This window comes from Ahaetulla prasina, chromosome 7, assembly GCF_028640845.1.
Source record: "Ahaetulla prasina isolate Xishuangbanna chromosome 7, ASM2864084v1, whole genome shotgun sequence".
NCBI lineage: Eukaryota > Metazoa > Chordata > Lepidosauria > Squamata > Colubridae > Ahaetulla > Ahaetulla prasina.
Window position 1 is genome coordinate 57,701,373 of NC_080545.1, and position 14,735 is coordinate 57,716,107.

At 38.4% G+C, this 14,735-nt stretch overlaps 1 protein-coding gene across 1 annotated transcript in view; it reads left to right on the forward strand.

The window, feature by feature from the left end:
* Positions 1 to 11,837, forward strand: part of TMTC3 (transmembrane O-mannosyltransferase targeting cadherins 3) — a 57,418-nt gene extending 45,581 nt beyond the window's left edge. The window contains exon 16 of the mRNA XM_058189548.1: positions 11,812 to 11,837. Within this exon, the coding sequence (XP_058045531.1) occupies positions 11,812 to 11,822 (11 nt within the window). The 3' untranslated portion in view covers positions 11,823 to 11,837. The remainder of the gene's footprint in view (positions 1 to 11,811) is intronic.
* The last annotated feature ends 2,898 nt before the right edge of the window (positions 11,838 to 14,735 follow it).

Consider the following 14,735-nt stretch of genomic DNA (forward strand, 5'->3'; position numbering starts at 1 on the left):
CTTCTGCAAAGCTTTTGACTCAGTAGTACATGATAAACTTCTCCTAAAACTAAAATCCTACGGCATTTCAGGACCTCTTCACAATTGGATAACTGCTTTCCTGTCAAACAGACAACAAGTGGTCAAAATTGGCAATGCTCTATCAAATCCTGTTCCTGTTAAGAGTGGCGTTCCTCAAGGCAGCATTCTTGGAACAACGCTCTTCATACTTTACATAAATGATCTCTGTGACCATAGCTCAAGTTATTGTTTTCTCTTTGCTGACAATGTCAAACTATTTAACACCATCAACAATACTACTACCCTTCAAAAAGACCTTGACTTTGTATCCGATTAGTCTAAAACTTGGCAACTCCAAATCTCAACCAGCAAATGCTCAGTCTTACACATTGGAAAAAAGAACCAAAATACTAGGTAAAAGCTTGATGGACATTACCTTACAGATGACCCCCACCCTGTTAAAGACCTTGGAGTTTACCTATCAAATGATCTAAGTGCCAAAGCCCGCTGCAACTACATAGCAAAAAAGGCTCTAAGAGTTCTAAACCTAATTTTGCGTAGTTTCTTTTCCAAAAACTCTACACTACTAACCAGAGCATACAAAACATTTGCTAGACCTATTCTTGAATACAGCTCACATGTCTGGAACCCATACCACATTTCTGACATCAACACAATTGAACGTGTCCAGAAATATTTTACAAGAAGAGTTCTCTGCTCCTCTGAAAACAACAAAGTATCTTATACCACTAGACTTGAAATCCTGGGTTTAGAAAACTTAGAACTCCGCCGACTCCGACAAGACCTGTGCTTAACACATAGAATCATCTATTGCAATGTACTTCCTGTTGAAGACTACTTCAGCTTCAATCGCAATAATACAAGAGCAAACAATAGATTTAAACTTAATGTTAACCATTTCAATCTTGATTGCAGAAAATATGACTTCTGCAACAGAGTTATTAACACTTGGAACACACTACCTGACTCTGTGGTCTCTTCTCAATATCCCAAAAGCTTTAACCAAAAACTGTCTACTATTGACCTCACCCCATTCCTAAGAGGACTATAAGGGGTGTGCATAAGAGCACAAAAGTGCCTACTGTTCCTGTCCTATTGTTTCCTTTCATTTATCAAATTAATATAGTTATTGCATAATTTTGCTCATATATATGCTTATATGATATGTAGTTATTTTATGTTGATGCTTGTGTATATTGTTGTGACAAAATAAAAAAAAAAGAACTGATTACCGGTATTTGCTTTCCAAAGCTCTGCAATAGAAATATAGCAAAAACTAAATTGCTTATCCAGAAATAAAGACTGGTCCGTGTTATTTATAAAATCTTAAAGGAAATTACAACAACCCATCTCAGCTTGGTGCTTTCCAGATATACAGACTACATTCCCCAAAACTGGGTGTATCACTTCTGAGAATTATACTGCAACCCATATATAAGGTTCCAAGTTAAGGAAAACATTAAAAAAGGCAATCTATTACTTGAATGTCCTCCAAATAAAAACATCAAAGCAGATATATAGTGAAATGTTCTAGATGAGGAGCATTCCAACTGAAGTTGGAATGCTAAGGACCCTGAGTCCTTAGGGAGATAGGGCGGTATATAAATTTGAAAAATAAATAAAAAAAATAAAAATAAAAAAAGCATAATGAAGAGATACTATAACACCATAACAGAGTTGGAAGGGGCCTTGGAGGTGTCCAACTGCCTGGCTAAAATAGGAAATCCTGTATGATTTCAGACAAATGGTTGTTCAATCTCTTCTTAAAAACCTCTGGTTATTTTTCTCTTTGATATCCTGAGCTATATAATAGACTCAAAATACGGTAGGTCTCAACTGATGGCAGGAGACAGTGATAGACAGATCAGGCAGAAGGGATGTTAATATCTTCAGGAGTGCTTCTGGACATGGCTACTATTTTGCATTTTGTACTCTGCCTTGCTTATGAAATTTTACAGGCGAATCAAGTGAATTAGTCTTCCATTTATAAATCCACTCATGTTTCTGAGAGCTTTACAGTATTAACAGTGATTAGACCAAGATCTTCCAGCTGGTTTTCATGGCTAAAGTGGGACTAGAACTCACAGTGTCCAGCTTTCTAGCTCAGTGTCTTAGCCTCCAGACCAAACTGGTAGACCAAATGATAACCAATTGGGGTTTATGCTATCTGTATTTGAACTGTAGGTTTCAATTATTTGCCAGTGTGGCTTGGAAATACTTTTTTGTAAAAATGCAAATATTTTCAACTCTTATTTTACATTTTCTCAGCTTAGTATTTCTGAAACTTAACATTTTATTAAAAAGTTGGCTGTGATATCTTGAGACCATTATCTGTTTTTATATTTCAAATGTATTCAACATTTTTTCATACTTTTATATATTGTAAAAACCTACATTTTAAAAATTATCATAGAGTATGACTACAATCTTCAGAGGCGTTCTTAGGGATTATTTGGAAGAGAATCCAAATGTTCAGTAGCAGAGTCTAGTGATGTTTTATTATGTTGAAACTAATCTTGCAATTTTTGGTGAAATATAATTGTCTTTTCCTCCTACCAAATTTCTTTCCCAATACCAAAGTATTTATAGGAAAATAACGGTACTTAAATACAGTTTATATACAAAGCTGCGCATACATGTAGGTGCATCCTTTGCTTCTATCCATATACTTCTATGTTTTACTCTGCTGCAACCCTTTGCTGCCATAGATGTCATCCTCTGAACATTATTTTGGGTAAAACAATTTTAGCGAAGCAGTTTTGGGTCAAACTGTTTCTGGACTGCAGTTTTAAAATAGTATTTACATACATTCATAATAGAAAAAGTATTTTTATACAGCGTCTGGATCACATTACTATTAGAATTGGTAGTTATCCTATGTGATATGCTATTTTCAGCATTAATTTTTAAAAAACGTTGGCTTCTAAGTTTTTAAGGAAGCAATTTTAAAAGCATTCCAGTTCAATACTTCAATCAAAAACTAAGGTTTTGCAGATTTCAATTCTGGACTGAATTATTACTGAACTATTTCTTTGTATTTCATTGCTTTTAACCCAGTTCACAGAGGTTGGAACATATGTCATTCAGAATTGTTCATCATAGAACACTCTTTATCCCAAACAAGCAAGAAAATGTTTTCTGGAAACATTTTACAAAAGATATGAATTAAAAGATGCTCTTTCCCATTAGAATGCAGATGCCTAAAAATAATAATTACTTTCAGGGGAACTAATATCTCTTTGGATAAGAATTTCTAAAATATCACTTTAGAAGTTGAAAAAAGAGATAGATACACCTAAATATCAGACTAAAATGAACAGGATGAAATTTAATAGGGAGAAATATAAAGTTTTGTCTCTGGAGAGAAAAAACACTAAACAAAAGTACAGAATAGGAGAGGCCTGATTTGGCAGTAATATGTGTGAATAACTGTTGGGTATTTTAACAGATTACAATACAAGACAGTTATTAAGCATTTCAACTGCTTAAAAAGGCAAGTCCTATTTCATGATAGAATAGAATAGAATTTTTTATTGGCCAAGTGTGATTGGACACACAAGGAATTTGTCTTGGTGCATATGTTCTCAGTGTACATAAAAGAAAAGATACGTTCATCAAGGTACAACATTTACAACACAATTGATAGTCAATATATCAATATAAATCATAAGGATAGCCAGCAACAAAGTTACAGTCATACAATCATAAGTGGAAAGAGATTGGTGATCAGAACGATGAGAAGATTAATAGTAGTTAGTAAATAGTTTGACAGTGTTGAGGGAATTACTTATTTAGCAGTGATGGCCTTCGGGAAAAAACTGTTCTTGTGTCTAGTTGTTCTGGTGTGTAGTGCTCTATAGCGTCGTTTTGAGGGTAGGAGTTGAAACAGTTTATGTCCTGGATGTGAGGGATCTGTAAATATTTTCACGGCCCTCTTCTTGATTCGTGCAGTATACAGGTCCTCAATGGAAGGCAGGTTGGTAGCAATTATTTTTTCTGCAGTTCTAATTATCCTCTGAAGTCTGTGTTTTTCTTGTTGGGTTGCAGAACCGAACCAGACAGTTATAGAGGTGCAAATGACAGACTCAATAATTCCTCTGTAGAACTGAATCAGCATCTCCTTGGGCAGTTTGAGCTTACTGAGTTGGCGCAGAAAGAACATTCTTTGTTGTCCTTTTTTAATGATGTTTTTGATGTTAGCTGTCCATTTTAGATCTTGTGATATGATAGAACCTAGAAATTTGAAGGTTTCTACTGTTGATACTGTGTTGTCTAGTATTGTGAGAGGTGGAAGTATGGAAGGGTTTCTCCTAAAGTCTACCACCATTTCTACGGTTTTGAGTGTGTTCAGTTCCAGATTGTTCTGGTTGCACCACAAGGCAAGTTGTTCGACCTCTCGTCTATATGCGGATTCGTCATTGTCTCGAATGAGACCAATCACTGTTGTGTCATCTGCGAACTTCAGTAGCTTAACAGATGGATCGTTGGAGATGCAGTCATTGATATACAGAGAGAAGAGAAATGGGGAGAGCACACAGCCTTGGGGGGGGGGGCTGTGCTAATTGTACAGGTATTTGATGTGATCTTGCTTAGCTTCACCTGCTGCTTCCTGTTTGTTAGGAAGCTTGTGATCCACTTACAAGTCTGTTCCGGTACCTGTAGCTGGTTTAGCTTAGTTAGAAGAGTGTCTGGAATGATGGTATTGAATGCTGAACTAAAGTCTACAAAGAGGACCCTTGCATAGGTCTTTGGAGACTCAAGATGTTGTAGGATGTAGTGCAGAGCCATATTAACAGCATCATCTGTTGATCTATTTGCTCGGTATGCAAATTGCAAGGGGTCTAACAGCGGGTCCGTGATGATTTTCAAGTAGGAAAGCACTAGCCTTTCAAAGGTTTTCATGACTACAGATGTTAAAGCAACTGGTCTGTAGTCATTCAGTTCCTTGATGGTGTATTATGATGTATTAACAGAATACATGGTGTATTATGATGTATTAACAGAATCATGGATTCCTTCCTGATCATGAAAAGTTGTCATCCACTACTTTACCAAGCTTCATTTGAAAAGCTTAGATATTGAGAAGAATTTCCTGAAAGTAACAACTATCCAATCTTATAAGATTAGAATAAGTATTCTCTGGATGATCTATAGCAGGGGTCTCCAACCTTGGCAACTTTAAGCCTGGAGGACTTCAACTCCCAGAACGCACCAGCCAGCTTTGCTAAAGTCCTCCAGACTTAAAGTTGCCAAGGTTGGAGACCCCTGATCTATAGCACTTTTGTTCAATGGCTGCCATTTCAGTGATCGTGACTAGACAGAATTTAGGCTGCTGCATTCATAATACAGTATTGTTACTATTGTGACTAGCTCTGTTTGATAGAGATTCTGGAAGGACATCTATGTTAGTCTGTTGCAACAGAGACTAAAACTCTTGACAGATAGACAAAACTCATTACAGCCCAAGCTTATTTAACCCAAGTCTAGCTTGCTTTCAGGTGCATTAAACTGAACATGATCATGTTTTAATTTCAAATCTTTCTGCTCAGTTTAGGGAGGATGGTATGGAAAGCGTCAGAGCTTAAAATCAATCATAATAACATAACCTTCCTTTTCACATAACCTGTTCCTCTGTATCTGAAGACTTTGATTTTCTTAGAAAAAAATCTTTTCCTCCACACTTTTTCTTTTGTGTCATGCTTTAAATAGTTTAAAAGTACTGTTAATGATTACATAAAAAATTGAAGAATAATACGCAAGATACAGAAGCTTGGTTTATAAGCTATTTGGCAACTATTTTAAATAACATATTTGAAAATTTTCTGTAAATAATTGAAAGGCTTTTTACTAAATTCTACATTATGTTACAAAAAAAGAAAAATGATAAATTCCATAAAACTTAAGATTTTCTAAAATTGATTCCCTATATATAGTAATAAAAAAAAATATTGGAATGAGGAATCTATGTTGATTCATTGTGAGTAAATGAAATGAATCCCTATGAAGGCCTATGACTGCAGACTGTGCTTTGTTTCACTTGCGTCACCAGCACTCTGATATCTTTAGTATGCATTTTAGCTACTACCACACTCACTTTCTGCATCTATAGGAGCTTTAGAGGAAATACTCTGGGGTCAAAGCAGCTTATACATCTCTAAAATTTGGTAAATATTTTTTTTTTTAGTGTGACCTTTGGTTTAAAGAACATCCCATACTCTTTGCAATTCATTCTCATGAAAATTTCTCTTTTTCTCTAGGCAGTTTTGACACTTCTTCCTATTAATTGTGATATCCATTTCTACCCAGTCTTGTATGCTATAATCCATCAGTATTATCATTTCTTAAAGGGGTGGTTTTAAATATGTAGATGTTATTCACATGTGGCTTCAGTTGCTTCTGCTCTTTGTGATTGTGGTGAAATGCAGACAACAACACATATGTACACCTGTCCTTTGTGCCCCGATCAGTGTACACCTGGGGACCTCATGGCACCGCAACAGAACACAATTAATGTTGCTAGTTTCTGGGCAAAATCTATTTATTTTGTACATATTTTAATTTTGTATTTTAAATTTTATGTCACATAGTATACCTTCTTTAAACTGTGATGCTCCAGACACGAATAAACAAACAAACCTGTGAGGCTGAAAAAAAGTGGCTCAATTTTCTTCATGGTAATGATTTATTTATTTATTTATTTATTTATTTAATCAGATTTTTATACCGCCCTATCTCCCGAAGGACTCAGGGCGGTTTACAGCCCGATAAAAATACAAATATAATACAAGATAAAACACTAAATTAAAAAACTTATTTAAATAGGCCAAAATTTAAAATTACAATTAAAATGGTAAAAACCCCATTAAAATTAAATTTAAAATTAAAATTCTAGTCCAGTCCTGCACAGATAAATAGATGTGTTTTAAGCTCGCGGCGGAAGGTTCGAAGGTCAGGAAGTTGACGGAGTCCTGGGGGAAGTTCATTCCAGAGGGCGGGAGCCCCCACAGAGAAGGCCCTTCCCCTGGGTGTCGCCAGTCGGCACTGCCTTGCGGACGGCACCCTAAGGAGTCACTCCCTGTGAGAGCGCACGGGTCGGTGGGAGGCAATCGGTGGCAGTAGATGGTCCCGTAAGTAGCCTGGCCCTAAGCCATGGAGTGCTTTGAAGATGGTTACCAAAACCTTGAAGTGCACCCGGAAGGCCACAGGCAGCCAGTGCAGTCTGCGCAGGAGTGGTGTCACATGGGAGCCACGAGGGGCTCCCTCTATCACCCGCGCAGCCGCATTCTGGATTAACTGGAGCCTCCGGGTGCTCCTCAAGGGAAGCCCCATGTACAGAGCATTGCAGTAATCCAGGCGAGATGTCATGAGAGCATGAGTGACCGTGCATAGGGCATCCCGGTCCAGGAAGGGGCACAACTGGCGAACCAGGCGAACCTGGTAAAAGGCTCTCCTGGAGACGGCCGTCAAATGATCTTCAAAAGACAGCCGTCCATCCAGGAGAACACCCAAGTTGCGCACCCTTTCCATTGGGGCCAATAACTCGCCCCCAACAGTCAGCCGCAATTGCAGCTGACTGTACCGGGGTGCCGGCATCCACAGCCACTCTGTCTTGGAGGGATTGAGCTTGAGCCTGTTTCTCCCCATCCAGACCCGTACGGCCTCCAGACACCGGGACAGCACTTTGACAGTTTCGTTGGGGTGGCCCGGTGTGGAAAAGTACAGCTGCGTGTCATCAGCATACAGTTGGTAACTCACACCGAAACCACTGATGATCTCACCCAGCGGCTTCATATAGATGTTGAACAGGAGGGGCGAGAGAATCGACCCCTGCGGCACCCCACAAGTGAAGTGCTTCGGGGTCAACCTCTGCCCTCCCATCAACACCGTCTGCGACCGGTCAGAGAGATAGGAGGAGAACCACCGTTAAACGGTGCCTCCCACTCCCAATCCCTCCAACCGGTGCAGCAGGATACCATGGTCGATGGTATCAAAAGCCGCTGAGAGGTCTAATAGGACCAAGGCAGAGGAACAGCCCCTATCCCTGGCCCTCCAGAGATCATCCACCAACGCGACCAAAGCCGTCTCCATGCTGTATCCGGGCCGAAAGCCGGACTGGAACGGGTCTAGATAGACAGTTTCATCCAGGTACTGGGGTAATTGACATGCCACCACACTCTCTACAACCTTCGCCACAAAGCGAAGGTTGGAGACCGGACGATAATTACCTAAAACAGCTGGGTCCAGGGAGGGCTTCTTGAGGAGAGGTCTCACCACCGCCTCTTTCAAGGCGGCAGGGAAGACCCCCTTCAGCAAAGAAGCATTCGTAATCCCCTGGAGCCAGCTTCGTGTCACCTCCTGTGTGGCCAGCACCAACCAGGAGAGGCACGGGTCCAGTAAACATGTGGTGGCATTCAACCTCCCCAATAACCTGTCCATGTCCTTGGGAGCCACAGGGTCAAACTCATGCCAAACAGTCTCAACAAGAGTTTAGAGTTTTGGACTTTATTAAAAGTTGTAATGGGAACTTTGTACTTCTATTCCTACCCTTACAGATATAAAGTTTTATGTAAAAACCATCTTATTGATACAATTATTTTTTTGCCAGATTCTGACAGTGGGATAACAGGGTTCTAAAATACATTGTAATATACTAATTTCCTCAATCTGCTTAGTAAGACTTAAACTTAAACTTAGAATATAGAATAACTTTATTGTCACTTTGAATGTACACTAATTGGCATACATTAAAATGAAATTTCATTGCATATAGCTTTCAAAGGGTCACCACCTCCAATATACACTACTTAAACATGACTCAATCAACCAATCAATACAAAAGTATGCATTTAGACACATATATTATATGACACAGAGAAACAACAGTCTAGTTCGGATGTATACATGTACATGGCAAGAAAAACAAATCTTGTTAGTTTATCAGATGGATTGCATAGGGAACAAAGCTGTTACAGAATCTGGTAGTCCTGCTAGAAATACTTCAAAGCCTCCTCCCAGAGGGGAGCAACAGAAACAGACCATAAAGTGGATGTGTCTCTAACAATGCTTTGAGCTCTAAGCACATAGCACTTACCTGTAAACCGCCCTGAGTCCTTCGGGAGATAGGGCGGTATATAAATATGATTAATAAATAAATAAATAAATAAATAAATAAATATGAAGTATCCTGAATAACAGGAAGCAAGCTTCCTATAATCTTCTCGGCTGTCCTTACCACTCTCTGTATGGACTTTCTATCCGAGGCACTGCTACCAAACCAAACAGTGATGCAGTTTTTTAAAATGCTCTCAATTGTGCCTCTGTAAAAAGTGGCCAGGACAGAAGGAGAATATGTGTTCTCCTCATCTAACAGGAAATGCAGATGCTGGTTTGAGCACTTCACTAAGGATAATGTGTGGAGAGACCAGTTCAGATTGCTAGTTATCTGTACCCTCAAATACTTAATACTTAATAAAAGGTGCACCTACTTTTTCTTTTACCTGACAGTTCTACAATGTGATATAATGTACTATATATTATAATGTATAATGTACTATATATTATAATAGCAAGAAATTGAAGAAAGTAAGAGCCACAGAAGCAATATGGGTTATGCTAAGTTAAATAATCGTAATGTGAGCATTTATACTCATTCTGGCCGTTAATAAAGATACTAAAGCCTCATCAGAATGGAACTCTGTTCTGAGGGAAAACTATAGAGACAGTTCTATAGTTTTTAACAGACCATGACGCATTCTTAAAGGTCAAATTTTTGGCAGGCTCTTATTGCATGTCATATTAAAATAAGTAAACATAGTCAGCAATTCATTCCTTTTCTAAAAAAGAACAAAAGGGTAGTGAAGGAAGCTTCTGTTTAAGAAGTGTGTGGAAATCATTTATTTACTATACTCTAATTTCATGACATTTCATCAGGAAAAAGCTGAAGAACAATATTTTCATACAGAGAAGATCTACAATTGTACAGGGAGGAAATAAAGTTGAAAATAATTACATGCCTGATGATTTCTTCTCTAGTTCATTAAACAAATAGTTATTTGCTATTTCATTCTACCTCATAATACTTTGGGGTTAATTACATGTTCCCTCACTTCTACATTTTACTGATTTTTAGAGGTAGAGCAATATCTTATAGCTATGGGCTTCATAAATAAATGGTTTGATTCTAGTCCAATTCTCTAACATTTTGACTATCTTTTCTCCCTATATTTTTAATTTAGCAGATACCTGTGAAACTAAACATACATTTCAAATGTTCTGTAGTTAAGAATTAATTGATTTTATTCTATGCTACTATGAATATTTGAAGTGTGAACAGCTAAAAATTGGAATGCTAAAATAAAATCAGAAAAAAGAATAATAAGGAAACCAAAGTCTATTAATAAAATACTACAATAGAATCCAGGTAATCAGCTAAAAGTATTTACCAAGAGTTCACGTACTCTATCTCCCTCCCCCCCCCCCGCCTCTCTTGCTGCCTGTCTTACACAAGATGACTTTTGACAGTATGTAATAAAACAAGCAATTAAAACATATTATAAAACCATGCAAAATACTTAAATAATTAAACATAAATAAGAACAAGATTATAAAGGTATTAAAATCAGAATGTTATATAAGCTCCTGGATCTGACTGAATCAAATTTGTATTAGTTCTAGAAATCTTTCTTCTCCAAAAGAAGTTGAAGTTATTCTGAATTGCAGAATAATGGAAGTTATGCAGGTTCAGAGGGATCTAACCATGTTCCTGCCTATAATTATTTACAGTATATCAGAAAAGAAGTAATTTTTCTGCAAGATACCATATAAATTATGGTATCCTTTAATCTAGTAGAAACAACTCCAATTTTAAGGCCCAAAAAAGTGGATTTCTAAGTCATGTTGATTTATGAAAGGCTTAAAATGATCTAGAAGGCTTAATATCTCCACTATACAATATACCAAATGCATACAGTTTTAGGTAATGTTAATTCATATTTATTTTATTCAACTGAACAAGTATCCCTCTATACCTTTTGACCTGAGACTCTGTTTATATATGTCTCTTGGGATCATTAATTCACCAGTATACTTTGATGTATTCTTTATTATTTACTAAAGCTCTGTTAGATCAGATGTCACAGTGCTGGAGAATCAAATCTGTGATTTAGCTATCATTGATTCAACCTTTTTCCTAGGGGATGCAACTTGTTTCTTGACAATTATTTATACAGTAATGTCCAAAGCTTGTCCCCTAGTTTAGTGGCCTTCTTGTCAATAGACAAATCTAAAAAAAAAAAAAAAATTCAAAGCGAGAGTTCTAATCTGTTGTAAAATATTGTAATCTCTGTCCATTCTTGTCAGATTAAATATTCCCAGAATATGAATACTTTTGTCCCAATTCAAGCAGCAATTTGAGAAAACCACAAAAGCTGATGAAATTTTTAAACTAGTTTTCCTTGATTGTTTTTGTTTTAACACGAAACTTTACGATGTTTACTATAAACATATAGTTAAGTTTCAAGTTAAACAAAAACAACTTTACATTGTACATTCAAGCTGATAACAAAAAGTAGTATAGATATAGAAAAATGAAATACTGAAGCAAAGTTTTTAAAAAAAATCTTAGAGAAGGCACTCCTGGTAACTCATTTTCCCTTTCCCTTCCATTGTCCCCAGCCAGCAATCAGTAATTAAGTATTTTTCCTTTTCTTGAAATTTTGGAAACTGATGCTTACGTTTATTTAAACTGGTATTCTTAAATTAAATTAACTCTTCTTTTATCCCTTTCTCTAGATCATTTATGAAGATGTAGCACGACCACGACCACGAAGCCAAACAACAGCAATGCAGCTCACCAGCTCAAATCCCCCTGCAACTCAGACTAATCTGAGCACAACCAAGCCCCCACCCAAACAGGACACACCCCCAGCCAATCAGAGCACAAAAACCCCCCATCCAATCAGAGCACAGCCAAGCTCCCACCCAATCAGTTCAAACCCCCACTAGCAGTTAAAAAGGAAGAAACAGCTGCAATCACACATTGCTCCCAGAAGCACGAAGCTGAAGCCTGAAGATGACAAATGAGACTTCGTCGAAACGTCGCCAAGACACTTCCAATTTTACGCAGGAGAAAACCCGAATAACCAAAGACCTACATGTATGTATGTATGTATGTATGTATGTATGTGTATATATATATATATATATATATATATATATAAATTATATATATAATTTATGTAATTTTATGTAATTTAACACATTACATTGTGTTAAGCAATAGGGGCGTATATAATATAAGGGGCGTGCATAAGTGCACAAAAGTGCCTACCGTTCCTGTCCTATTGTTCCCTTCATTATATCAAATTGATATAGTTGATGCATATTTTTTACTTATATATATATATATATATTCTTCAAGATATGTTGTTTTATCTATGACAATTGTTTGTGTATACTGTTGTGACAAAAATAAAATAAATAAATAATAAATAGTCTTCATCCATTTGTATATTATATACAAAGTCAACTTTTATTGCCCCCAACAATCTGGGTCCTCAGAATTTTCCAAAGTATTGATGTCAAATTGATTGGTCTGTAGTTTCCTGGTTCCACTTTTTTTCCCTTCTTCACAAAAATCCCTATTCCATATGTGGAAGGATTCTCACGCAAATCACTTCCTACTGCATGCCGGTTTAGGCTGAGAAAAACCACTATTAATTATATACACACACAACTGTACAAAATAGAGCAGTCTTCTTCCCCAATGGAAAAATATTTAAAATACTTATCTGGAATTTGCTTCATCCTTCTTTAACAAGAATATATCTATGGTCAATTTACATACCAACTGGAGGTAAAAGGCATTTTGATCAAATCTAGTTTAAGAAAGATTTGGCTAAATGAAGTGAAGCATTTCTAACACATGACATTTTAGGGAGCAATTACAAAATACTAGGCTTAGAACAAAAACAAAGAGGAAAAAAGCAAGAAGATGGTTTATTCTAGGCATATTTTTTTCTTCATTGGTCAAGTCATCTTTCAATGATTTCACAAAACATTCAAATCCAAAAATAGCTATATGATAAGTTGTGCGGCAATAAATGTTGGCTAAAATGAAATTAAAGTGAATTTTATGATAACAAAATTTCTAATAGCTAGACAAAAAGATTTTCTGAATTTTTATATATATCCTAGTGTCTATGAAAATTCTCTATCAAACAGGTCACGATAGTCCCAAAGGTGCTTTTCAAAAGGCAACTGGACTTTTTTGATAACTGAACAAATATACTGAAATATATCCCTATGATAACAACAAAACCTATCGGGGTGGCTTATGGACCCTGGACATCAGACTCCTGAACCCACCTGCCTTTTGGAACATCTAAAAACCTCTTTTTTTCCCCCCTGAGTCAGGAGATTTCATGCCCTACTTGACTGCTTTTTTAAAATTATTTTTTGTTATTTTTAGTTGTTTGAAATTACCCCTAACGCAATATGCTTTATTATGTCAATGTTTTTTTTTATCAAGGGTGAAATGCTACCAGTTCAGATTGCTAGTGGAGATTGGGGCTGATTCGCTGAACCGATAGCAACTGCTGGCTGGCCATGCCCCCGAACTGGTCCACAGCCCACAATCCTGCCATGCTTCCCTGCCTTCCGTGCGCCCTTCCCGGCATCCTCGTGGCCAGCTTGCAAAGGCAGGCAAGCGGAAGGCCACATGGAAGGCAGGCAAGCATGGCAGGGCTGAGGGGAAGGGAGTAGCAACCTACTCCCTTCCCTGCAGCCCTGCCATGCTTGCTTGCCTTCCATGCTGCCTTCCCAGCAGTCCTCCATGCCTACTTGCCTTCCGAGGTCGGTATCCAGCTAACCCTAACCCCCATGCCCTTGGGGGAGATGCAGCAGCTTCTACCTTGGCCCAAAATGCCTCTCACATCTTTCAGAAGCAATTGGGGGAAGCGGGAGGGGGGAGAGCACCCAAAAAAGGCCAGGGAGACCCAGTTGTCCTCTCCCTCCCTCCTCCCTCCTTTCTCCTATCTGGCTGGTAAGAAACAGGACGTGGACAGACGCCACCACACTATTCTACCTCCTCTGCAAAACTGCTCCACAACTCTGGACACCTCCAGTGCTCCAATGAAACATCCGTGGCTTGTGCGGGGTAGACCATGGTGGCTGCAAGGCCGAGATGCTGCCCGTGCAAAGTGGGGAGGATGCAGGCATCACACCAAACAGGCCTCCTCCTCCTTCTCTTCTCTTCCACCAGCTTTGAGGCTGGGCAGGGCTTGGAGTGGCAAAAGGGAAGGCAAGGTGATCGTGACTTTCTCCTCCTCCTCCTTGCAGGGTTCATTGGGTTTGTTTTGCAAGCTCGCCCAAGGTTTGCAACTTTACATGGCCTTTGGGGCTTTTGTGCAGCAAGCCCCCCTCTTCCTCCTCTTCCTCTGCAGCTCTAACATGGGTTTTTAATTCACAAGGAAGGAAGAGAAGCCCTCCCCATCCCACTCTAGGACTGATTAGATTTTCTTATCGCTCATGGCAAGAATCCAGCCTTTGCACGGGAGAGAGTTGCTTCCCACTGGCCCGGCAGCCCTTGGGGGAGATGCAACCATTGCACTGGGGCTGAGAGGGATGGTGCCACTGACTGAGAGGGGCCACTCACTTTCTTCCTTCTCTCACTACTGCCACTGAAGCCGAGACTGCTTCTCCACTGGGGTGTGCAT